Source organism: Panthera tigris, chromosome B2 (genome assembly GCF_018350195.1).
Source record: "Panthera tigris isolate Pti1 chromosome B2, P.tigris_Pti1_mat1.1, whole genome shotgun sequence".
Lineage (NCBI taxonomy): Eukaryota > Metazoa > Chordata > Mammalia > Carnivora > Felidae > Panthera > Panthera tigris.
The window spans coordinates 66,022,487-66,048,755 of NC_056664.1; the positions used below are offsets into that span (position 1 = coordinate 66,022,487).

General features: G+C 39.2%; 1 protein-coding gene and 1 non-coding gene across 2 annotated transcripts; one reads left to right on the forward strand and one right to left on the reverse strand.

Moving 5' to 3' along the window:
* Positions 1-26,190, reverse strand: CGAS (cyclic GMP-AMP synthase). The gene is made up of 5 exons (XM_007090111.3): positions 25,490-26,190; positions 16,936-17,155; positions 11,292-11,528; positions 3,405-3,507; positions 1-1,163 (listed from the first exon to the last, which is right to left on the reverse strand). The coding sequence occupies exons 1-5, from the start codon at positions 26,120-26,122 to the stop codon at positions 812-814; spliced, it is 1,545 nt and encodes a 514-aa protein (XP_007090173.2). The 5' UTR covers positions 26,123-26,190; the 3' UTR covers positions 1-811.
* LOC122238969 lies at positions 16,498-16,605 on the forward strand. Its single transcript, XR_006218104.1, has one exon. It is a non-coding gene; the product is annotated as a small nucleolar RNA U13 (small nucleolar RNA).
* Positions 26,191-26,269: the final 79 nt, after the last annotated feature.

Below are 26,269 nucleotides of genomic sequence, written 5' to 3' on the forward strand. Positions count from 1 at the left end.
TTGTTACACAGACAACCAACAAAGCGTAAGTATCCAAAATATATAAAGAACTACAAAAAATGAGAAAACAGTAAAATAGCCAATAAGAAAATGTGCAAAATGTATGAATGGGAAAAAGTTAACAAACAGCAGCTGCTTCTAAGTTGAATGCTGCCTGAGCACAGAGGAGAAAGGGTAACATTTGGAAATAGCAGGTATGGAAGTACCTGTTTCTTTGAATGTTGTACCATATGCATGTATTGCCTTTTCAGAAATATATATAAAAGTGTTACTAAATATAATAAAAGTAAGTTGTATGTTTTATATTTATCCATGTGCATTATTCTATATTTTGCTATGACATGGATTTCCTGAGACATGTAGAGATGATGTAGACTTTTCATTTCCTTCTTACTGATTCTGGCATATGTGACAAGACATTGCTTCCAAATATGTTTGAGCATTGAACAAAGTCTGCCATTTTTATGGAGGCAATGATCATTTCTAACGTCTCTTGCAAATTTCTACATTTGTGCTAGGTGAGAAGTGGTGTTTACTAAGTGCTTGATGAATTTAATTCAGGTGATAAGTATTTTGTCCTTTTCATTCCAGTCTAGTAAAGCTTTTATATTGTAAATACTCCTTTTGCTTCTTTATTCCTTGACTAACCTCTTTCCTAGGATAATCAATCTGTTTATACTGATTATAGTTCATTAAGACAAAAGAGTTAAATGATTTACATTCATTTTAGTTAATCATTAATGTGACAAATTTCAAACACTGCAATATTATAAAGTCACTCTAATTCTTGATTCTTTTTAAAAATATAATTTCAAAGTTTATGAAAAACTGGAAATCCATTGTTTCTCTCATATTCAATTTCCTTTGATAGAAATTCTTTACTTATTTTGTCAATTTGGTCCCGAGAGAATAGATTGAATCCAGGAATAAAATAATGCTCAAGATGTTCTATCTTGAGGCACTGAAGAAAGTATGCCACACAGTTATCAAAACAGAGCTCCAGGTCTCTAGTGTGCCAGTGACTGTCTTGTGACTCCTGGGTACATACATGAAAGAAGGCAGTTTTCACATGGTAAGAGGAGAACTTATCCAGTTCCTTTCGGTTTTCAAACTTTATTTTCAATTGTTCTAAAAGATATTTCATTAGTTTTAGACAATCTTTCCTGTTGAATAAAAAAGAAAACCACTTATTTTTATTTATTGACAACCTGCTTCATTCCACAAAAAGCTTTAGGCATGTAACAGGAAAAAAATACAAAGATACAATAAACAGGGGCGTGTGGATGGCTCAGCTGGTTTAAGTGTCCAACTCTGCTCAAGTCATGATCTCACAGTTTGTGAGTTCAAGCCCCACGTCAAGCTCTCTGCTGTCAGCACAGAGCCTGCTTTGGATCCTCTCCCTCTCTCTCTGCCCCTCCCCTGCTTGCTCTCTAAAATACGTAAACATTAAAAAAAAGATACAAAAAAAAAAAAGATACAATAAACAATACAGACATTATAATATATAAAAAATTAAAAATAAAGATATGTAATTATAGGGCCATTCTAGAACCTGTTTTCAAATATATGCTTTCAAGTTTCAAACACATTTTATTCTCCCCTCTTATTTTTAGCTTAAATATTTTATTCTATCAGGATAGATTCAACTATACGAAACTGGGAGATATTTATTCATGTAGTCATTTAGTACCTAGAAAAATCTCATTTTAATTTTTACAAAATGGGGGCAGATGACTGGCTCAGTCTGTAGAACATGTGACTCTTGATCTCAGGGTCATGAGTTCAAGCCTCATGTTGGGCATATAGCCTACTTAAAAAGATAATAAAATAAATAAATGATTTTCGTAGTTATTTCGTAGTTAACAAAATTTAATGTTTATAAAACTATTTAGGCTTATTAGAAATATAGGGGCACCTGGGTGGCTCAGTCTGTTGAGTGTATGACTTCGGCTCAGGTCATGATTTCACTGTGAGTTCGAGCCCCACGTCAGGCTCTGTGCTGACAGCTCAGAACCTGGAGCCTGCTTCGGATTCTGTGTCTCCCTCTCTCTCTGTCCTTTCCCCATTCATACTGTCTCTCTCTGCCTCTCAAAAAATAAATAAATGCTAAAAAAAGAAAATTAAAAAAAAAATATATTTTTTGGGGGGTGCCTGGCTGGCTAGCTGGGAGGAGGGTACAGTTCTTAATCTTTGGATCATGAGTTCAAGCCCCACATGGGTATAGAAATTACTTAAGTAAAACTTTAAAAGGAGAGGGGGTCCCTGGGTGAGTGGGTCAGTTGGTTAAGCACCCAACTCGTGATTTTGGCACAGATCATGATCTTGTATTTGTGGGTTTGAACCCCACGTTGGGCTCCATGTGGATGGTGTGATGCCTGCCTGGGATTCTCTCTCTCCCTCTCTGTGCCACTCCCCCACTCTCTCTCTCAAAATAAATAAACTTGAAACAATTTTTTAAACTTAAAAAATAAAAAAGATATTTTTCGTTTTTTAACTTAAAATTTTTTATGGTTTTTGTTTTTTTTTTTGAGAGAGATAGAGCAGGGGAGGGGCGCGCACACACACGCACGCGCACACACACACACACAGATAGAATCCAAAGCGGACTTCAGGCTCTAAGCTGTCAGCACAGAGACCAATGTGGGGCTTGAACCCACGAACCGTGAGATCATGACCTGAGCTGAAGTTAGATGCTTCATCAATTGAGCCACCCAGGCGCCCCAGGAAATATATTTTCCTTAATGCCTGTTTCAAAGCCTACATATGAAGCCTTAATCTCCCGTGCCTGCATGTGGGGCATTCTTGTTTTGACCTTTTAACTTTTGTGACCCTTCTACTAGACAACTTTAGAAACTCGAATGATGAGTTTGAAAACTCTTTTCAATCTCAGCTCTTTACAGTGCATATGTTAACACGAAAAATAATTACTTCTTAGTGTTGTTCCAAGCAGAGCTAATCAGTCCCTGGCCTTCACCACGAACAAACCATCTCAAAGCAGGCACCAGTATCCAATAAGAGTAATCTTTTAGTCTCCTCCCATTATGTGACATTAATGCTCATTACCTTAAAGCAACCAGACGACTCAGACACATCCAATTGTCGTGGCTAGCCATGGCGAGTGTTCATATCCTCTCACTCTGTCCTACTTCATACAACTATCTGATCCAGGTTCAGGACTTACTATGCTCCCTGGCCTTGCCTTCTAACACTATTTCCTTGGTCCCTTGGATCTGGCTTCCCTGGTTTCATGCTCACACTCTAGATAATACTCCAGGGTCGATCCAGCCATGTGCTGCCCCCAGGACTCAACTCAACAATGATCATCTTCAGACTGGAGCTATGAAATCAACAAAGAATTAAACATTCCATTGGTAATTTGCCATTTAACAAAATAATGAAGTTACCTGCAACACTTCATCCCATTAATTTCACAGCATGTTTTAGATTGTCCGTGATTTTTCAAAATGTCCTTTTCAATGTGAGAGAAAGATAGCCGCCACGTTTCTTCTTAATTTCCAAAAAAAAAAAAAAAAAAAAAGTACTTTATCAAAAGCATCCATATATAAACAACACAATACTGAAATTATTTCATTAAAATATCACTCTGGAAGATTTCTAAAGGGAGACAGACCAAAAGAAATGAACACATAATGTAATTACATATTAAAACAAGTGATCTGAAGCAAATAATGGGTTGAAATAGGAAAAATGGAGGGGAGCATCAGGAGCATAATATAGTTAGCATGATAAGATGAATGTATTACCTTTTATATATTGCTAAATTCAGTTTAATATTTTGTTTCAAAAATAATCTGAATCAACTGATTCAAAATTTTTGTTTATTTTTTTATACCATCCTTGCAAGTTTTGGTATTCGTGTAAAATGAGCTAGGGAACATTTCCTTTTTTTCTACTCCTTGGGAGAGTTTATATAAGAATAAAATGATTCCCCACCCCCCCCCCACTTCTAGAGTTTTACCATGGCCATCTCTTTTACATTCGCCTGACTATCCTATTATCTAGTTGTTTTTATACCAGAAATATATGATTGGTTTGTAATTTAAAAATTAATCAATATACTGTCTCATTAACAGAATAAAGGAAAAACATATGGTCATCTCAATAGAAGCAGAAAATGCAGCTAATAAAATTTAATATATATAATTTAAACAAAAAACATCTCTCAGCAAATGTAGATTTTTAAAAACCTAGCTATGATAATATAAGGCAAAAAGTTGAGGTTTTTCCTTTGAAATTAGGAAGACAGGATGTTGGTTATCCTCATTTCTGCACTGGCTATCCTAACAAGCACAGTGAGGGAAGGAAAAACAGGGACATAGCACTGGAAAGGGAGAAATAAAGCTATTATTATTGAAAGATGATAAAATTGTATACATAGAAAATACAAAAGAAGCTGGGTGACAGGTACGTGTATGTTCTTCAGTCTACTTTTCTATTGGTTTCAAACTTTTCATAATAAAAAGTTACAACTTCCTATGAGTAAATCTAACAAAATATATACAAAACTTAAATAGAAAACTTTAAAACTTTGGCACAATAACACTGAGATCAATGGAACAGAATAGAGAACCCAGAAATGGACCCACAAACGTATGGCCAGCTAATCTCTGGCAAAGCAGGAAAGAATATCCAATGGAATAAAGACAGTCTTTTCAGCAACCGGTGCTGGGAAAACTGGACAGCGACATGCAGAAGAAGGAACCTGGACCACTTTCTTACACCACACACAAAAATAAACTCAAAATGGATGAAAGACCTAAATGTAAGACAGGAAGCCATTAAAATCCTCAAGGAGAAAGCAGGCAAAAACCTCTTTGACGTTGGCCACAGCAACTTCTTATTCAACATGTCTCCAGAGGCAAGGGAAACAAAAGCAAAAATGAACTATTGGGACCTCATCAAAATATAAAGCTGCTGCACAGTGAAGGAAACAATCAGCAAAACTAAAAGTCAACCGACAGAATGGGAGATGATATTTGCAAATGGCATGTCAGATAAAGGGTTAGTATCCAAAATCTATAAAGAACTTATCAAATTCAACACCCAAAAAACAAATAATCCAATGAAGAAATGGGCAAAAGACATGAATAGACACTTCTCCAAAGAAGACATCCAGATGGCCAACTGACCCATAATAAATGTTCAACATCACTCATCATCAGGGAAATACAAATCAAAACCACAATGAGATACCACCTCACACCTGTCAGAATGGCTAACATTAACAACCCAGGCAACAACAGATGTTGGCGAGGATGTGGAAAAGAGGATCTCTTTTGCATTGTTGGTGGGAATGCAAGCTGGTGCAGCCACTCTGGAAAACAGTATGGAGGTTCCTCAAAAACTTAAAAATAGAACTACCCTATGACCTAGCAATTGCCCTACTAGGTATTTATCCAAGGGATACTGGTATGCTGTTGTGGAGGGGCACATGCATCCCCACGTTTATAGCAGCACTATCAACAATAGCCAAAGTATGGAAAGAGCCCAAATGTCCATCAATGGATGAATGGATAAAGAAGATGGGTGTGTATATATATATATATATATATATATATATATATATATATATACACACACATATACACAATGAGTATTACTCAGCAATCAAAAAGAGTGAAATCTTGCCATTTGCAACTACATGGATGGAACTAGAGAGTATTATACTAAGTGAAATTAGTAAGTCAGAGAAAGAGAAATATAGGACTTCAATCATGAGGACTTTAAGAGACAAAACAGTTGAACATAGGGAAGGGAAGCAGAAATATAAAAACAGGGAGGGGGACAAAACATAAGAGACTCTTAAATACAGAGAACAAACAGAAGATTATTAGAGGGGTTGTGGGAGGGAGGATGGGCTAAATGGGTAAGGGGCATCAAGGAATCTACCCCTGAAATCATTGTTGCACCATTCTAACTAACTTGGAGGTAAATTTAAAAATAAATAAATAAATAGATTAAAAAAAAAGGAAATTCTAAAACTTCACTGAGAAGTATTAGAGGAAATCTAAATAAATAGAGATGTGCACGCTGTACATGGATTGGAAGACTCATTATTATAAATATATCAAGTCTCCCCAAATTTATCTATAGATTCAATGTACCCTCAATCAAAATTCCAAAAAAAATGTTTTTGTGGAACTTGACAAGAGGATACCAAAATTTTAATGAAAACACAAAGGCTCAAGAATATCTAAAATACTCTTGAAGAAGGACAAAGTGGGAGAGTTTGCTCTACCAGATATCAAGATTTCTAAAGCTACATTATGTATGATACTATGGTATAGCACAAGGACAGAGGTTTTAATTGGACAGAATAAAGACTTTAGTAATAGCTACACAATATATAGACAATAAATATATGGAAAAGGCACTGGGCTAGGGGTGCTCATTACTGTATAAATCCATTTATGAAATCCACTTATACCATTCTGGAAAAGGCAAATCTATAGAGATAGTAAACAGATCAGTGGTTGCCAGAGGGTTGAATAAATGAGGCATGGGGGGCTCTTTAAGGCAGTGAAGCTATTATGTAAAGGTAGATACATGATACAATGCATTTGTCAAAATCAGAACAACTCTATAGCACAGTGAACCTTGAAGTATGACAACTTTAAAAAGTCATTTAAGAGATCAAGTAAGCCCAGGAAATAATGCAGACCAGCAGAAGGGACTCTAACTATATTACAAATGTATGAAACAACCTCCTTGAAGGGGGCTGGTGTAGAAACAAAAAAACCTCCCTGAAGGAGGGGGGTGGAAGCAAAGAAAGTTACTTTGGAAATGTTGTCTCTGAGACTGAAGGCAATAGAAACTGTACATAAGCTCTGTATTCCAGTTGATAATATAAATACAGGCGGTTACACATAGAAATGTTTATAGATATCTGTATACACTGGGGTCACTATATGTATATATATTTCCTTGCTCTTTTAGCTGAGAGTGATGACACCCTGGTAGCAGAGCACGCATAGCGCCCCGATCTTGGTTTCTAGTACATTTCCCAATAAAAGGATCCAGGGCTACTTGGAGAAATGGCTGATTCTAGGACTGAAGCAGGAAATACACAAGATGAGCCTGGAGCCTCTTGTAGTTACCAGAAAGTGAGTTAGTACTAAAAACAAAATAAAACAAACTCCACCCCCAACTACGGGGGAGTATGTCAAGGGATACAGCAATCAACTGGAAGAGCTCTCAAAGGCAAAAGCTGAAACAATTTAGACAATAAAATTAAGTGGTACTGGATTATAGCTCAACATAAAAAAAAAAAAATACCCATGAGTGCTTACTAATATGACTGCTTAAGCAAATAAATAAATGGGGAAAAGGAGACAAATCTCCCAGGAGGAAGAATTCCAAATAATTTATGTAAATACTGTGCTCTAAAAAGGTGGAGCATAACTCTGCCATTCTTTTTTTTAATGTTTATTTATTTTTGGTGGGAGGAAGACGGGGGGAGGGGCAGACAGAGAGAGATACAGAGAATCCAAAGCAGGGTCAGACTATCAGCGCAGAGCCTGATGTAGGGCTTGAACCCTCGAACCATGAGATCATGATTTGAGCTGAAGTCAGATGCTTACTTACTGAGCCACCCAGGCACCCCAACTCCCCAATTCTTATGTGTGAATTGTGCACAGTGACTTCCAAATAGAACAGTATGAAAAAGGGGAAAAAGAGTAACAGTGGAGAAACCTGACAAATGGCTTATCTCAGCCTGGTTCAACGACAACCATGCTAAGTCATGTTCGTGGCATGTGCCTTTGATAGGATATGATGAGAATGGCATTACCTCTGTTGTCTTCCGCCCAAAACCCAGAACTCCAGTTTAATCACAAGAAGACATCAGACACCTATCAATGAGGGACATTCTACAAAAGACCTGACTGGTGCTCCTCAAAACTATCAAGGGCACCAAAAATAAGGAAAGACTGAGAAACTGTTACAGTTAAGAGGAGCCTAAGATGACATGATGACTAAATGTAATGTGGTACCCTGCACAGGATCCTGGAACAGGAAAAGGGAGATTAGGGAAAAACTAAGAATATCAGAATTAAGTATGGGCTTTAGTTAACAATCGATATTTGTTCATTAATTATGACAATGTAGCATATTGATGTAAGATGTTAAAGATAAGGAAACAGGTATGGAGTATATAGGAACTCTACTATCTTTTCAATTTTCCTGCAAATCTAAAACTATTTGAAAGTTAAAAGTTTATTTTTGAAACTACATTGAGATTTCACTTCTTATTTTTTGAATTATTCGCGAAAATTCCAAAGTTTAAGGAGTTTGGTTGCTAAGGCTGAGAGTGAAATAGGTACTCTCATACATGGCTGTGGGAATGCAAATTGTGCAGTCCCTATGGGGGTGATCTGGCAATGTCCAGCAGATTTATATATGGATTTACTCCTTGATCAGCTGTAAAAACAGACTGAGAAAAGAAATGAGTGCTACCTTTATATAAAGCCAAAACTCTATCTTCAAAATATCTCACTAACTGAAAAAAGGGAGGTGTACTTTTTATCTTAAAAGATAAAGGTATATGGGGTGTCTGGATGGCTCAGTTGGTTAAGCATCCGACTTCGGCTCAGGTCATGATCTTGCGTTTCAAGAGTTCGAGCCCCTCATCGGGCTCTGTGCTGATCAGAGCCTGGAGCTTGCTTCCGAATCTGTGACTCCCTCTCTTTCTGCCCTTCTACCGCTCATACTCTGTTTCTCAAAAAATACATAAATGCTTAAAAAAAAAAAAAGATAAAAGTATATATTTACTTACACGATGAAACGAAAAACAATAAAGAGGGTTTCCAGTCAGGGAAGGAGAGAACAGTGTAGAGCAAACATGAATGGAAGCTGTGGTCCTCTAGAAATTCCTTTTTCTGTAGCTTTGACTTTGGAACCATGTGAATGCCTTATACATTTATGAGACAAAATTAAATCAAAATTGAAAATCTAGCATGTAAAATTTAAAACCATAATGAAACAAACAAACCTAACTATTTTGAGTTGGGTAGCTTAACCACCTGGAGAAATTCTTTCAAGTGGATTTAAGCTTGGTATTTTGACTGTCCTTTTATCTTAAGAACAAAAGAACTACAAAAAATCTTAAAGTGTTTTTTTTTCAATTATACTCTTGATAACAATGCTGGTATTATTTTGAAACAGGTGGAAAGATTTTTAAAATTCTTAAAAATTTGTAAGTAAAAACCAAACAAATCATATTTTTAAAAATATAGCTTATAAGACCAGAACATTTAAAGTAAAATGTTTGGAAAGAGAAAAACTAAAATAGGTGATATACATGTCTGCAATCTAGCATGAGTATTTTCACTGCTGACATGCCCCTCTGTTCAGTCTTTCAGATAGAGATGGGGGTTGAGGGGCATACTTGCCTGAACACAGATAATCTGCAATGATAGGAGGAAAACAGCCAAGGTAATGGAGAGCAAAGGTCAGCTGAGCAACCATCACAAGCATCCACTTTCATCTCAATGCAAGGATGTGACGAACTACCCACAGGACCACTGAAGGACTCTCTCATCCCTAATTTGATTTGTCTCCCAGTCTTGCCCACGGCAGTCGGTAGCAGACCACTAAGAGGGTGGTATGGGTCCTGTTAAGATTTCTGTATCACATACAGTGAGGGTTTCTTGGGCAGCTATTCTAGAAATTATCCAGGGGTGGAACCCCTCTTTACAGAAAGCTATGTTCCTTTTACAAAATTATGAATAATGATATATGTAATATCCTCTTACAAAACAACCTTTCTTGCAGAAAACGACTCCTATATATGCGCAATATAAAAAGTTATCATGAGTCCACAAAACATAAGCCATCAAACTAAGCATGATCAATGAATTCCAAGATTTGTTCAGAATACTAATTTGTAACGTGGTTCATACATTTCATGATCTTTTCCATATCCCTGGAATCCAGGTGCACTAGGTACCAAAAGTTCTTAATTTATAAGACAAAAATAAAATAATCAGCTAACCTGATTTTAGGTAGACTAACTCAGCCTTGAATGTTTTAGCTGTAGACTAACTCAGAACCTGAATGCTACCCAAGAGCACCATCTGAAAACCTGTTCTTACCCGTGAGGCCAGAGTACACAGGTGAGAAGACCAACTGTAGCTGAGGATGCAAAGGTCTGCTAGCTGCATGAGGAGCAGTGGAAGGGGAAGAAGACAGAAGAAAAGAAGTATGGCTGGGAATGAGAGTCTAGACTCTGATAAATTAATAATATATAACTGCCTTGTGCTGAACTAGGGATTTTATTTTTTAATATTTATTTATTAAATAAATAAACGGGGGAGGGGTAGAGAAAGGGGGATAGAGGATCCAAAGCAAGCTCTGACTTTAGTGAAGCAAGCCCATGTGGAGCCTGAACTCACAAAAAGAACCGTGAGATCATGACCTGAGCCAAGGTCGGACACTCAACCAACTGAGCCACCCAGGTGTCCTATGAACTGTGATTTTACATAAAGTGTCTCATTTTTTCTCTTCCCAGAAATTTTCAAGTAGCTTTTTTTTTTACATTTTTTTTTTTTTAACATTTATTCCTTTTTGAGAGACAGAGCATGAGCAGGGAAGGGGCAGAGAGAGAGGGAGACGCAGAATCCAAAGCGGGCTCCAGGCTCTGAGCTGTCAGCACAGAGCCCGACGCGGGGCTCAAACTCACGAACGGCAAGATCATGACCTAAGCCGAAGTTGGACGCTCAACTGACTGAGCCACCCAGGTGCCCCATAAACTTTCAAGTAGCTTTGAGAGACTTGGTTAACTAGCCCAAGATCACACACCTAGTAAGAGAAGAAGCCTCAGGATTCAGATCCAGGGCAGTCTGACTCCAAGGCCAGTACTGCCTTTCTCTATTGAAAACAAACTAAAAATAAACTTGAAATGTGGGTGAGATGATATTTTAAAACCAAGTATTTGATATTACTACTACAACTATGCCCTTTTCAATTCCCTTTCTCACCAAACTCTCACCTTGTAGTCTATTTAGCCTTATGGCTCTTGAAATGCCAACCGCACCAGTTACACTGCCCTAGTATATAACATTAACAGCCCTTGGGTCGCCTGGCTGGCTCAGTCATTAGAGCATGTGACTCTTGATCATGGGGTAGGAAGTTCAAGCCCCATGAACTGGGCATAGAGCTTACGTAAAAAAAAAAAAAAAAGAAAAAAAGAAAAGAAAAAAAAAAAGAAAAAAGAAAAAAAACACAGACAACTCTTTTATATGTTTTTAAGTTAACCTTCATATTCAAGATACCTTGAAAACCATTTCCTTCCTTTGCATGCTTGGGGACCAGGTAAAATGGCTGCTGTCTTAGACTGCTTCTAACTTTTGTTCCAAGCCAGTCCTTGACGGGCAGGCCATTCTTGGTGCTAGCAGGCCAGCTGGTGTTTAACTCCAAAGCCAGGGTTATATCCACAGATATTTCTTTAGGTTTTCTAATAAGAAGTGTTACAGCAGGACTCCCTCTCTTCTTCCTCTGGACAACGACATCTGTTTAAACACATAAAAGGGAAGATAGCATTTATCAATCCAGTTTTCTTTGAAAATATAGGGAAGATAATATATCTGTAATTGGAGATCTATAAAGTGCTAAGTGTAAGGTGCAAATTAGTTCTAAAGCGAAACTGACCCCACAAAGCAAAGTGTTTTCCTCATTTCACCAATATTTATCAATACCTACCATGGGGAAGCATTGTCAAGATTCTGTCTGGTATAAATGATGAGGAGCCCATGAAGACTGTGGGCTTTGGGAGTGCTGTGATTAACTTTTCACTTAAATTTATGGATGGCATTTTGGAGGGAAGCCTAGAGAAGAGACCAGATGAATGGCAGGGAGGAGACAGGCAATCGAGAAGACCACAGCAACAGTCCAACACAGAAGTTGTATGCCTGCAGCATCACAGAAGCAGTAGGCATGAAGACACAGGGAGTGATCCATGTTACTACAGCATTATTCACAACAGCCAAGACATGGAACAACTTAGGTATCCATGGATGGATGAATGGATATAGAAATTGTGGAACATACATACCATGGAGTATCATTCAGCCTTAGCAAAGAGTATCTTGCCATTTGTGACAACATGGATGAACTTGGAGGGCATTACACAAGGTCAAATAAGCCAGACACAGAAAGGCAAGTACTGTATGACCTCACTTATATGTGGAATCTAAAAAAGTAGAATACATAGAAGCAGAGGGTAGGATGGTGGTTACCAGGGGGTTACCAGGAGTTAGAGAGTGGGGGGAAATGGGGAGATGTTAGTCAAAGGGTACAGAGTTACAGTTATGTAGGGCAAGTATGTACAGAGATCTAAAGTACATCATGATGACCATCGTTAACACTACTTACTACACTGTTTACTAGAAATGAGCTAAGAAAGTAGATTTCAGGTACTCTCACCACACACAGAAAAGGCAACTATGTGAGAAGATAAGTTAATTGGCATGACTGCTGAAATCATTTCACCATGTATATGTGTATTACATCATGTTGTACACCTTAAATACAGTTGACTTTTGAACAACACAGGTCTGAACTGTGCAGGTCCACTTCTATGCATTTTTTTTTAGTAAATACAGTATAGCACTGCAAATGTATTTTTTCTTCCTTATGATTTTCTTTTTTTCTTTAAGTTTTTAAATTCCAGTTAGTTAACATATAGTCTAATATTAGTTTCATATATACACTATAGTGATTCAACACTTCCTTACCACATCCAGTGCGCATCACAAGAAGTGCACTCCTTAACCCCATCACCTATTTAACCCATCCCCCCACTCACCTCCCTTCTGGTAACTGTTAATTTGTTCTCTATAGTTAAGAGTCTGTTTCTTGCGGGGCGCCTGGGTGGCTCAGTCCGTTAGGCATTCAACTCTTGATTTTGGCTCAGGTCATGATCTCATGGTCATGGGATTGAGCCCCGCATCCTGCTCTATCCTGAGTGTGGAGCCTCCTTGGGATTCTTTCTCCCTTTCTTTCTCCCTCATGTGCGTGCTGTCTCTCTCAATAAATAAATATTTTTAAAACAGAAAAAAAAAGTCTGTTTCTTGGTCTGCCTTTCTCTTTTTGTCACTTTGCTCCTTGGCCATGATTGTATAGTGATTAGTACTCTGTGTTGTGTCACTCTGCTCCTTTGTTTTATTTCTTAAATTACACATGAGTGAAATCATATTGTATTTGTCTTTCTCTGACTGACTTATTTCACTCAGCATAATACTCTGTAGCTCCATCATGTCATCGCAAATGGCAAGATTTCATTTTTTATGGCTGAATAATATTCCATTGTGTATATATAATACATCTTTTTTTTTTTTTTTTACATCTTCTTTATCCATTCATCAATCAATGGACACTTGGGCTGCTTCCATATCTTGGCTAATATAAATAATGTTGCTATAAACATAAGGGCGCATGTATCCCTTTGAATTAGTGTTTTTGTATTGAGTAAATACCCAGTATTGCAATTGCTGGAGTATATGGTAGTTCTATTTTTAACTTTTTGAGGAACCTCTCTACTATTCCAGAGTGGCTGCATCAGTTTGCATTCCCATCAACAGTACACAAGAGTTCCTTTTTCTCCACATCCTCACCAACAACCGTTGTTTCTTGTGTTTTTGATTTTAGCCATTCTGATAGGTGAAGTGATACCTCATTGTAGTTTTGATTTGCATGTCCCTGATGGTAAGTGATAATGAGCATCTTTTCATGTGTCTGTTGGCCATCTGCATGTCTTCTTAGGAGAAATGTCTGTTCATGTCTTCTGCCCATTTTTTAATTGGATTATTACTTTATACATTTTGGATACTAACCCTTTCTCAGATATGTCATTTGTAACTATCTTCTCCCATTCTGTAGGTTGCCTTTTAGTTCTGTTGATTGTTTCCTTTACCATGCAGAAACTTTTTTATTTAGATGCAGCAATCCCCTTTGATTTTCTTTAACATTTTCTTTTCTCTAGCTTACTTTAAAGAACATAGTATATGATACATATACAAAATGTGTGCTAATCAACTGTTTATGTTATTAGTAGGGCTTCCAATCAACAGTAAGCTCTTGGTAGATAAATTTTGTTAACTTATACACAGATCATTATGTGTATTTTTTGTTAAGTTATACATAGATTATTATATGTGTATTATACACAGATTATACATAGGAGATCATTATGTGTATTTTTTGTTAAGTTATACATAGATTATATATGTGTATTATACACAGATTTTCGACTATGTGGGGTGGTGCCCCTAACTGTCCTGTTGTTCAAAAATCAACAGTATATAGAGATTGTATTATTTTTTTTAAAGACACAAGTAGCAGAAGTGAGAGGAATTAAAGAGGTTCAAATCAACAGAACTAGTAGATGGACTAAATCTGTAAGGAAGAAGGTAGAAGTCCGGAATGCCATCCCAGGATTTTGGCCTGAGAAATGAATGATGTCGATTTGATTCTTCAATATGGAATAATCAAAAGGAAGAAAGATTGGGCTGAGATGTATTTCATTTTAGACACAATGAGCTCTAGGTGTTTGGAGAATACCCAACAGGAGATGGCTACTGGGCCGGTGGCTTTGGTGGTCAGAAATTCAGTATCTCTAGATGAGAGATACTGGCTTTGGGATTGGGAGGTATACAAGCAATAGTTAGAGACTACTCCCAGATAAGACTTCTGGAAGGGACCATAATGAGAGAGAAGAAAGAGGACCAAGGAGAAAATCCTGGAGAATGCCCTCATTTTGCTATCACTAAATCTGTAAAACTACCCACATTTTACCCACATTTTACCCATTATATCCTTCTACCCTCCTATTACTACTGAGGAAGCGTACACCCCCCCTTTCAAAGGCTACCCCTGCACATGGTGTCTGGATTCCTTCTTTCTTACCTTCTTAACCACCGTGTTTTTTCAACTGTTCCCTCTCTCCTCCATCAGTGGGTGCCCCCTCCCTACTGGATCATTCCTGTCTTTATACAAAGGATTCCAGTATCTCTCATTCTAAAATATGCCTCTCTTGACCCCAACCTACCTCTTCCCCATGCTTACTCACCTTTCTATGTCCTTTACAGCTGAAACTTTGTAAAGATATGCCTACACACACCCCAGTGAAACTGCTAAGTCCAAGTTACCAACTCCCACAAAACTGAAGACTAAATCCAGTGGTTTTCCGAATGTCAGTAGCACTCTACACACTGACCACTCATTCTGCACTTAGTCTCCTTTTGCTCCTTCTCTTCTCAACCTCTAATGGGATCCTCTTCTTGCCACTCTGCTTAACACTGCAACTCCCCCTCCCCCATCCTATTGCCAACACTTTTCACCACAGGACTTACTACTTTCTAGTAGTGAAGATAATTATGTTTTCCATTTGTTATGAATTATATGTCTGTCCCTACATAACTAAGGTACAGAAGGGTGAGGATCTTCATTTATTTGTTCATTACTATATCCCAAACACCTAGAACACCTGGCACATTCGATGATCAATGAATACTGATTCATGAATAAATTAATCAATGCTCTCTGCCTATGTGGTCTCATCCACTGCCAATGCCATTTATGTGTTTACATATAGCCCAAACATATCCTCTGAACTTCAAACCCATATCCAATTACAAACTTGATACACTCACTTCAACGTATCACAGGAATCTCTAACTTAAAATCTCCAAAGCCAAAAACTCCTAATCCATACCCTAAAATACATTCCTCCTCAGTCCTTCCCATTAGAAAAGGGCACAATCAATTCACACAGGTGCTCAATCAGAAACCTGGAGGCCTTCTTTAATTCAATCCTCTTGAACCCCCTACACTTAATCCAGAAGTAAGCATTGCTACAGCTTGGATGTGTCTGCTTCTCTCCATTCCCACCTCCATCGAAGCCACCACTATCTTTCACCTGAATTACTTCAATGTCTTCCTTTTTCTTTCCTTTTTTTTTATTTGCCTTTTTATAATATCTTCTCCAGAGAAGTCAGAGTAAACTTTTAAAAATACAAAGCAAATCATCACTCCCTAATTAAAACTTCAATGAACATGGTATCAATCTGAATTCATTTCCAGGATCTACAAGTCCTTGCAGTATGGTCCCTGGCCACCTCTTCAACTGCATTTCATGTCACTCTTCCCCTTGTCCACATAGGCCTCTTTTTGTTCCTTTAACTTGCCAAGCTCTCTTCAGCCTTGGGGTCTTACTCCATCCCAGTTGCTACTACTTCTCCCAGTTCATTCCCTTTAGAGCACTTAATGTAATTTGTGTTTACAAGCTTCAAGAGGGGATTTCATGCAATCACATGTAACCAGTGGCACAGGCAGCCATTCAGTGAATATCCAATGAAAACCAAACTGAACAAATCAACCTTTAGGAAGAACACCAAGAAAATGTAGTAACTAAAATCAAGAGCAAAGAGTTGTTTCTAAGAAGAAGTGGTCAACAAGGAGGTTAAGAAAGATCAGGAAAGGATCCTTTTGTAGTTCATTAGTGTGATGACTGGGCGTCCAAGCTGCTGTGTGACAGACATGTGCCTCACTCAAGCCCTGTTATGAAGTAGGCACTTTACCTCTCTGATGTGGGGAGAAAAAAAAGATCATGAGAGGAGTGTACATTGGCAATTAGTAGGTATAATTAGACGTTTAAGAATCAAAAGCCAAGGAGCACCTGGGTGGCTCAGTCAGTTGAGCGTCCAACTCTTGGTTTCAGCTCAGGTCATGATCTCACAGTTCTTGAGATCAAGCCCTGAGTCAGGCTCCATACTGACAACTTGAAGCCTGGTATTCTCTCTCTTTCTCTCTGTCCCTCCCCTGAGCACACACATGAGCATCCTCTCTGTCTCTTTCTCTCCCCCTCTCAAAATAAATAAATAAAGTTTTCAAAAAAGAATCAAAAGTCAAAATTCTTACCTTCAATGTTTTCAATTTCTTTCTTAATGATTTTCCTAAACTTCAACAGCATCTTAGAAGCTGATAATATTTCCCCTTCTAAAAACGGACTCAGAGGATTTCCTTTAGGATTTCTTTTGAACTTCACAAAGTAATATGCACCACTGTTGCGATACTCTTCTAGCTGAATTCTGGAGACCTCCAGTTTGAACATAATATCAAATTCATTAGGAGCAGAAATCTAAGAAATAGTAAAAAATACTCGCTTGTGAATATTTTCCAAGCAACACAATTTTTTTCTTGAAATTTCTGCTTAAAACCCCCACTCTGAAAAGCAAGATCCCTAATATTTATACCCTCTGGGAGTGGGACTGGTGGAGCGAAGAGAGCATTGTTGCTTTGGTTGGTAGGTTCCATACCCTTTTTTTAAAACCAAAAGTATGCGGGGTGCCTGGGTGGCTCGGTGGGTTAAGTGTACGACTTCGGCTCAGGTCATGATCTGTGAGTTTGGGCTCAGGTCTGTGAGTTTGAGCCCTGCGTCGGGCTCTGTGCTGACAGCTCAGAGCCTGGAGCCTGTTTCAGATTCTGTGTCTCCCTCTCTCTCTGCCCCTCCCCTGTTCATGCTCTGTCTCTCTCTGTCTCAAAAATAAATGAACGTTAAGAAAAAATTTTAAAAAAGTAAAAAAATAAAACCAAGAGTATGCATTATTTTTATAATTTAGAATAATTTTAAATGATATCATGCAAGCTTTAAAAATCTGTACCAGTTTTTTTCTGAATTTACAGATTAATAAAATTAAAAGCCTTTAAGTGCTATTTTTTATGTGACAAGACACACACTCCAGCCACCCTCTTGTCACAGTGGTCTAAAAAAACGTGTGTAGCCATGTGCTGGCTAGTTGAGCAAAGGCCTTCTCGTTATAGTTTCTGGTCACCCAAGTGAGTGTTAGTTCCAACTCATAGTGTCTTTAACCACAGCATTTTAGGAGCATCAAAGAATCTTTTTCATCCTCACAATAATAAATGAATCAGCAATTATAATAAATGATCATTTTTCTTATATTAAAAATGCCACAAAGGGACATGTGGGTGGCTCAGTTGGCTGAGCATCTGACTGTTGATTTCAGCTCAGGTCATGATCCCAGGGTCATGGGATTGAGCCCCAAGTTAAGATTCTCTTTCTCCCTCTGCCCCTCTCCCTGACTCATGTTCTCTCTCTAAAATAAAATAAAATAAAATAAAATAAAATAAAATAAAATAAAATAAAATATTTAAAAAGCCACAGGGGGATACTGGGTGGCTCAGTTGGTTAAGCGTCAGGCTCTTGATTTCATCTCAGGTCATGATCTCATGGTTTGTGGGATTGAGCCCCATGTTGGGCTCTTTACTAACAGCTCGGAGCCTGCTTGGGATACTCTCTCTCTCCCTTTCTCTCTGCCCCTCCCATGTGCACACATGTGCGTATTCTCTCTCTCTCCCAAAATAAATACACATTTAAAAAATAAATAAATAAAATTTAAAAAGCCACAAATCTTTCATTAGTCAGGAGCATGCTTCAAGTACAGCTATTGAACTGTACTGTTCAAGAAGGTACCTATATGTCTAGTGACCATGTGAAACGTGGCTAGTCCAAATTGAGATATACTGTCCCGTATACCAAATTGTGTCCTCCCAAAATTAATATACTGAAGCTCTAGCCCCAAATGTGACTGTACTTGGAGACAGGGCTTTTAGGAGTTAATTAAGGTTAAATGAGATCATGAGGGTAGGGTTCTAATCTAATAGGATTGATGGCCTTCAGAGGAGGAGGAAGAGGAGGAGAAGGAGGGAGATCCCTTTCTCACTGCCCACACATAAGGAACAGAATGAGGACCCAGGGAGAAGGTGGCTGTCTGTAAGCCAGGAAGAGTCCCCACCAAAACCTAACCATGCTAGCACTCTGATCTTGGACTTCCAGCCTCTAGAACTCTAAGAAATTTGTGTTGTTTAAGCCACTCAGTTTAAAGTATTTTTGTTATGGCAGCCTAAGCTGACTAGGGTATAATATGAGGGTCAAACACTTGGAAGTGACATCAGTGGGAATGAATTAAGAGCCTCTGAAAATCCACTCTTCCATAAAAGCAACAAGAACATGGGCAGAAATGGTCAATTCAATTTTTCAGGTCTGTAAATTAACCAAAGGCTTGCAACAATCCAGGGAGGCTTTATTCAAGAAAAATGGCTGAATCCCAAAAGGAACTGTGAACTTTGTGGGCACTACCCTGTTCTCATCCACAGAGCACAGAAGGTTCTCTTATTCCCATTCACTCTCAGAAACCCTCCACCAAGAGTAGCTACTATTCTAACAACATAGATGAAGTTCACCTGTTTGGAAACACCATATAAACTGAATCATATAAAATGTACTCTATTACATGTGACTTGTTTCACTTAACATGTTTATGAGATTTACTTGTTACATGTATTGGTAGTTTGTTCTTTTTCATCTTATGAAACATTCCATTGAACTAATGCAGTTTATCACAATACACTTACTTATTCTGTTGTGAGTATTTGGGTCATTTCCAGTTTTTAACTATTACAAAGCTGTTCTGAGCATTCTTATATATGCCTTTTGGTGAACATGAGCACTCATTTCTATTGTGTATATGCCTAGCAGAACTGCTGGACCACAGGATAAGCATGTCTTTAACTTTAGGAGAAAGTGTCAATTTTCTAAAAGGGTTGTACCAATGTATCCTCCCTTTATCAAGGTAAGGGAGTTTCAGTTGCTCCACATCTTCTCCAAGATGGAATTGTCAAGTCTAAAAATTTTAGCCATTCTAGTGGATACATGTGTAGTAGAATCACACCATGGTTTTAATTTACATTTTCCTGATGATTAATGATGTTGAACATCTTTTGTGTTTGTTGCTATTTGGATTATATACTAAAGCATCTAGTCAAGTCTTTTGCTCAATTTTAAATTGGTTTGTCTATCTTTTTCTTACTGATTTGTACTAGTCCTTTGTCATATGTACATATTGAGAGTATATGCTTAAGTATCTGTTTTTGTACAGAGAGTATCTGTTTAAGAAATATTTGTACATCCTATTATTATGAAGACATTCTTCAATGTTTTTTCTAGAAACTTTGTTGTTTTGCCTTTCATCTTTAGGTTTATTATATATCTTTAAAATTGTTTTTTAATGTTTCTTCATTTTTGAGAGAGAGAGAGAGAGAGAGAGAGAGAGAGGGAGAGGGAGAGAGAGATACAGAGAGAATGAGCAGCAGACGGGTAGACAAAGGAAACACAGAATCTGACGCAGGCTGCAGGCTCTGAGCTGTCAGCACAGAGCCCAATGCAGGGCTCGAACTCACAAACAGTGAGATCATGACCTGAGCCAAAGTAGGATGCTTAACTGACTGAGCCACCCGGGTGCCCTATTATACATCTTGAATTAATTTTTGTGTATCATGTGTAGTAGATGGGTGTCAAGTATATACAATTGACCCAATACTGATTACTGAAAAAAGTCATCCTTTCTCCCACTGAATTACACTACTGCATATATTTTGTATTGAATTGAATTATATATGCAGGTCTGTTTCTGGACTTTCTACTCAACTGGCCTATTTATCTATCATTGCACCAATAATAACTGCTTAATTAGGGTAGTTTTATAGTAAGTCTTGCTCCTTGGTAGGGAAATCCTCCAACATTTTCTCCTTTAGAACAACTGTCTTGGCTATTCTAGGTCCTTTGCATTTCCACATAAATTGTATAATTAGCTTGTCAATTTAAACAAAAAAATTGATGGGATTTTGACTGAACTGCATTGAATCTATGCAGATCAACTTGAGGAAAACTGAACATGATATAGATTTCCATTTATTTACTCCGTTTTCAAATTTACTCAGTAATGTTTTGAAATTTTTATCATCTTTAGCAAGTTATTCCTAAAATATTTGATGTTCTTGATGCTATTTAAATGGTATTTTTACATTTCATTTGCACTTTTGTTGTTGTTAGAATATTGAAGTACTTTGATTTCTGTTTACTGACTTTGTATCCAGTAACCCTGATAAATTCACTGATAACAGTTGAGTAACACAGATTTGAACTGGGTAGGTCCACTTATACATGTTTTTGTTGCTTTTTTTAAAAATAGTACAGTATTGTAAATGAATTGTGTCTTCCTCATGACTTTCTTAACATTTCTTTCCTTACTTTATTGTAAAATACAGTATATAATACGTGTAACATACGAAGTATGTATTATTCATACTGTTCATCAAAAAGGCTTCCAGTCCACAGTAGACTCTTAGTAGTTAAGTTTTTGGGGACTCAAAAGTTATATGCAGATTTTTAACTGCATGGGTGGGGAAGGATTGGTGCCCCTAGCCGCTGTGTCGTTCAAGGATCAACAGTATTTCTAATAGTTTGTACAAAAATTCAATAAAGTCATCTGCATAAGTAGGTTTTATTACTCCTTTTCTGATCTTAAGCATCTTTTCTTTTTCCTGCTTTGTTACATGGGCTCTATGTATTCCTTTATTTCCTCTTTTCTTGTTCAACATTATGTTTGTAAGATTCATTCATGTTGTTGCATGCGGTTGAAGTTTATTTCTTTACTGGTTAATGTACCACTGGCTAAAACCACTACAATTACTTGATTTCTATATAACCTTTCACTCAGCCCAAACTATATGATTAGTAAAATGCAAAGAGGCAAAGAAAATATTATAGAATGGCAATTAGAGAATTTCTACAAGAAATCTTCCAAATTTCATCTAGAACTTGACAATATTACAGTAAAATATATGAATAAAAATGTGTCAATATGGAACCAAGTAAATAAATTACTGAGAGGTATATTTTGTATCTATCCTTTTAACAATTAGAAAGAGTTTGGAATCCAATTTTGAAATCCAAGTGTATGCATAACAGAAGAAAATATACCAAAATGATAACAGTGAATAAAATAAACGTGAGTAATATTGCTCTTCTTTATCCTTTTCCTAATTTCCCAAGGACATCAACATGGAAGAGGGGTGAATATGGAAAAGGCTGAGAAAAGTGGTATGTAGGTGGGACTAGCCATGGGAGCCTGCTAGAGGATTAACTGCTAGAGCCAGGCACTGAATCAACTCTACAATGAATATATATATATATTATAATCAGTTTTTAAAAATCAATACATGTTTTAGATAAAACAAACTTCATTCCATTTCTTCCATCAGTGCATGATTTTAAAAAGGAGGGGCAGGGGCGCCTGGGTGGCGCAGTCGGTTAAGCCTCCGACTTCAGCCAGGTCACGATCTCGCGGTCCGTGAGTTCGAGCCCCGCATCAGGCTCTGGGCTGATGGCTCGGAGCCTGGAGCCTGTTTCCGATTCTTTGTCTCCCTCTCTCTCTGCACCTCCCCTGTTCATGCTCTGTCTCTCTCTGTCCCAAAAATAAATAAAAAACGTTGAAAAAAAAATTAAAAAAAAAAATAAAAAAATAAAAAGGAGGGGCAGGGCACGTGGGTGGCTCAGTCGGTTAAGCGGCCGACTTCGGCTCAGGTCATGATCTCACAGTTTGTGGGTTCGAGCCCCACATCAGGCTCTGTGCTGACACCTCAGAGCCTGGAGCCTGCTTTGGATTCTATGTCCCCCTCTCTCTCTGCCCCTCCCCACTTGTGCTCACGCACTCTCCCTCTTTCTAAGAAATAAACATCAAAAAGAATTTAAAAAATTTTTTAAATAAAAAAATAAAAAGACAGGGCACCTGGCTGGCTCAGTCATAAGAGCATATGACTCTTGATCTGAGGTTATAACTTCAAGCCCCATGCTGGGTGTAGGGATTACTTAAATAAAACTTAAAAAAAAAAAAAATTGGGGCACCTGGGTGGCTCAGTTGGTTGGGTGTTGGACTCTTTTTTTTTTTTTTTTAAGTTTTTTTATTTTTTTGGGGACAGAGAGAGACAGAGCATGAACGGGGGAGGGGCAGAGAGAGAGGGAGACACAGAATCGGAAACAGGCTCCAGGCTCCGAGCCATCAGCCCAGAGCCTGACGCAGGGCTCGAACTCACGGACCGCGAGATCGTGACCTGGCTGAAGTCGGACGCTTAACCGACTGCGCCACCCAGGCGCCCCCGGGTGTTGGACTCTTGATCTCAGGGTCCTGAGTTTAAGCCCCATGGGGTTATAGCGCTTACTTAAAAAAAAAAAAAAAAGGAGACTGGCTCTGATTGGAAACTGTTCTTTTAAAAAAAAAAAAAATTTAACGTTTATTTATTTTTGAGACAGAGAGAGACAGAGCATGAACGGGGGAGGGTCAGAGAGAGAGAGGGAGACACAGAATCTGAAACAGGCTCCAGGCTCTGAGCTGTCAGCACAGAGCCCAACGCGGGGCTTGAACTCACGGACCGCGAGATCATGACCTGAGCCGAAGTTGGACGCTTAACCGACTGAGCCACCCAGGCACCCCTGATTGGAAACTGTTCTTTAAACATCTTATTTTGCCTGGGTGGTTCAGTCAAACATCCAACTGCAGCTCAGGTCATGTTCTCACAATTCATGGGTTCGAGCTCCACATCAGGCTCTCTGGTGTCAATGCATACATAGCCTGCTTCAGATCCTGTCTCCCTCTCTCTCTGCTCCTCCCCCATGCGTGCACGTTCTCTAAAAATAATCACTCTTTTTAAGTCTTATTATCCCATCCGTATAATTGAACAGATGGATACTTATGCAATAAGAATTACACTTAATGGGCCACCTGGGTGGCTCAGCCCGTTAAGCGACTGACTCTTGATTTTGGCTCAGGTGATGACCTCATGGTTCTGGAGTTCAAGCCCTGAGACCAGCTCCAGGCTGACCGTGCAGAGCCTGCTTGGGATTCTCTGTTTCTCCCTGCTCTCTCTCTCTTGCGCACACACGCTTGCTCTCTCTCTCTCTCTCTCTCTCTCTCTCAGAATCATACTTAAGACAATCTAATGAAAGTTTTGCTCACTTGGCTTTCAAAAAACTTTTAGATGGAATTATAAAGTCTTCAGTGCTAAAAGAGTTTAAGATTCAAAGACTGATACATACACTGTCTTTCTGACAATAAACAAAAACATCACTGAGTCCACACCAATGAAATGAACAGCTGTTTAAGATACAATTTATGTAAAACGTTCTGTGACAATGGAGTTTAAAATCTAGGTGGCAGTCAAAACAAAAAATATATGAAAGGTTTAATTTCACTGAAAGCTATCAGGTTAAATGCTTATCATGGGAATGAAATCTGAATCTGCTACCCTGAGAAGGCAGAGGTGTTAAGAGAGACCATCCATCTTTTCTTCTTGAGCACATTCATTATTCATTTGCTTGAATGCTTGCTATGTGTTAAGGCTTAGAGACACAAAGATGCATAATATTTGGCTTGCTATCTTAAGAGTTTATAATCCTAAATCCTAAATCTAGAGTTTAATAATCATCTACTTCTGGAGAGCAGTTAACTGAATAAAGCCAATACGTAACTCTAAAATAAATTACAATTACCTAATAAGGAAATATTCTCAGCCTCTGTTTCTGTTCATGCTACTCCTAAGATCTTATACAGATCTAACAGAGGTGCACGGTCCAGCCCTGAAAAATCTGACAGCTTAAGCCAAAACACAACTAGAAATCTGTCACCGGTCAGGAAACAAACTCCAGTCAGGAACCTGTTCCTAAATCTTCAATTCATACTGGAATGAAGATAATTCAGCCACACACAAATGGGATGTGGAATACATACCTAAAAACAATCACATTGGATGTGTACTTAGGGAGTACGCTTTTTTAGTATCTATAGATTTTCTCTTAATTTTTAAAGAACATCACTCAACGGGGTGCCTGGGTGGCTCAGTCGGTTAAGCCTCGGACTTCAGCTCAGGTCATGATCTCACAGTTTGTGAGTTTGAGCTCCGCATCCGGCTCTGTGCTGACAGCTCAGAGCCTTCATGAAGCCTGCTTCGGATTCAGCGTCTCCCTCTCTCTGCCCCTCCCCTGCTCACACTCTGTCTAATAACTGAATGAGCATTTAAAAAAATAAATAAATAAAAAATAAGGAGCATCACTCACTGTGAGCTTCCCATTACATCTGTATAAGAAATTGGGGAGAGAGGGAGCTGGGAGCAGCTGGAAGATGTTTTTCCTATGCAGTTTTTCCCATAGGAAAAATGTTCTTAGATATACTGATTTTGTGGAATTTTTCACAGACCACTCCTAATTACCCAACTCAGAATTTGACTAGGGAACACCAAGTATAGCACCGTTACAGAAACTCAAGCTGCTTGCATGAAATGAATCCATATATTTGAATTCCCCCAACAGCAGGGTCTTGACAAGAGCTGGCAACCAAGCTAGCTGTATATTCGTGGGATGTATAGATGGAGAAACGAGCAAGTGTTCCCCTTTTGGGGTACAACTATGTCACAGGCCACAAGAGAACAAGAGGCTGAGTTACTTTCGAAGGGAAGTGAGGGAACGTGGGAGTTGGGACTATCCGACAGGCTGGGGAGAGGGACGAGGAAAAATGGGCCCAGCTAGCCACGGGAACCGGAGGGGAGGCGCTGGGCGGCTCACCTTCACATGCTCGTAGTAGCTTCCGGTGCGCAGCAGCCCGACGTCTTTGAATTCGGAATCACAGCTCTTCAAGCCCCGCAGCAGGTGGTCCACAACCTTGTTCACAGTCTCAGCCGCCAATGAGATTTCCTGGCGCCTCAGCCTCAATTTGTCTAGCACCGCCCGGGGATTCCAGCCGCCGGGCGCCGCCCCCGAAGCTGAAACTAGCGGGCCAGGGCTGGGAACCTCCGTGGGCTCTGGCGGGGGTCTCTGCTCCCCAGCGGCGCGCGCGCTGCCCCTGCGGCGAGAACTAACCCTGGAAAGGGGCGGCCCCGCCGCCGGAGGCTCCAGCTTCGCCGCCGAAACCGCCTGCCCCTCCACCGCGTCCTCAGCGTCCAGAAGCGCCTTTTTGGCGCGGGCACCCCGCGCGCGTACCTGGGGTCTCTCCGGGGAGCCGGGGATGCTCCTCCTCTGCAGGGATCCCGCTGCCCCGACGGCGCCGCACTTCCGTGAGTTGGGTCGGGTAGCCCCAGGGGCGGACGGAGATTCGCTAGGTTCCTCCCGGAGACCCTTCACTCCCTGAGCCGAAATCTTGGAGGTAGCGGTCGCGGCCTTTGAAGCTGTCCTCGTGGCCTTTCCGCCCCGGTGATCCATGGCTGGCGCTCTCTGCTCCCCGAAATCCGGGAGACTCGGCTTCGCGAAAAGGCCGAGGGAGGAGAAGCCAGCAGTCAGAGCGAGAAATGAAACTTAAAAATCTGGCGGGAACGCAGGAAACAGGGAGGGGAGCACGCACCCTGGGTG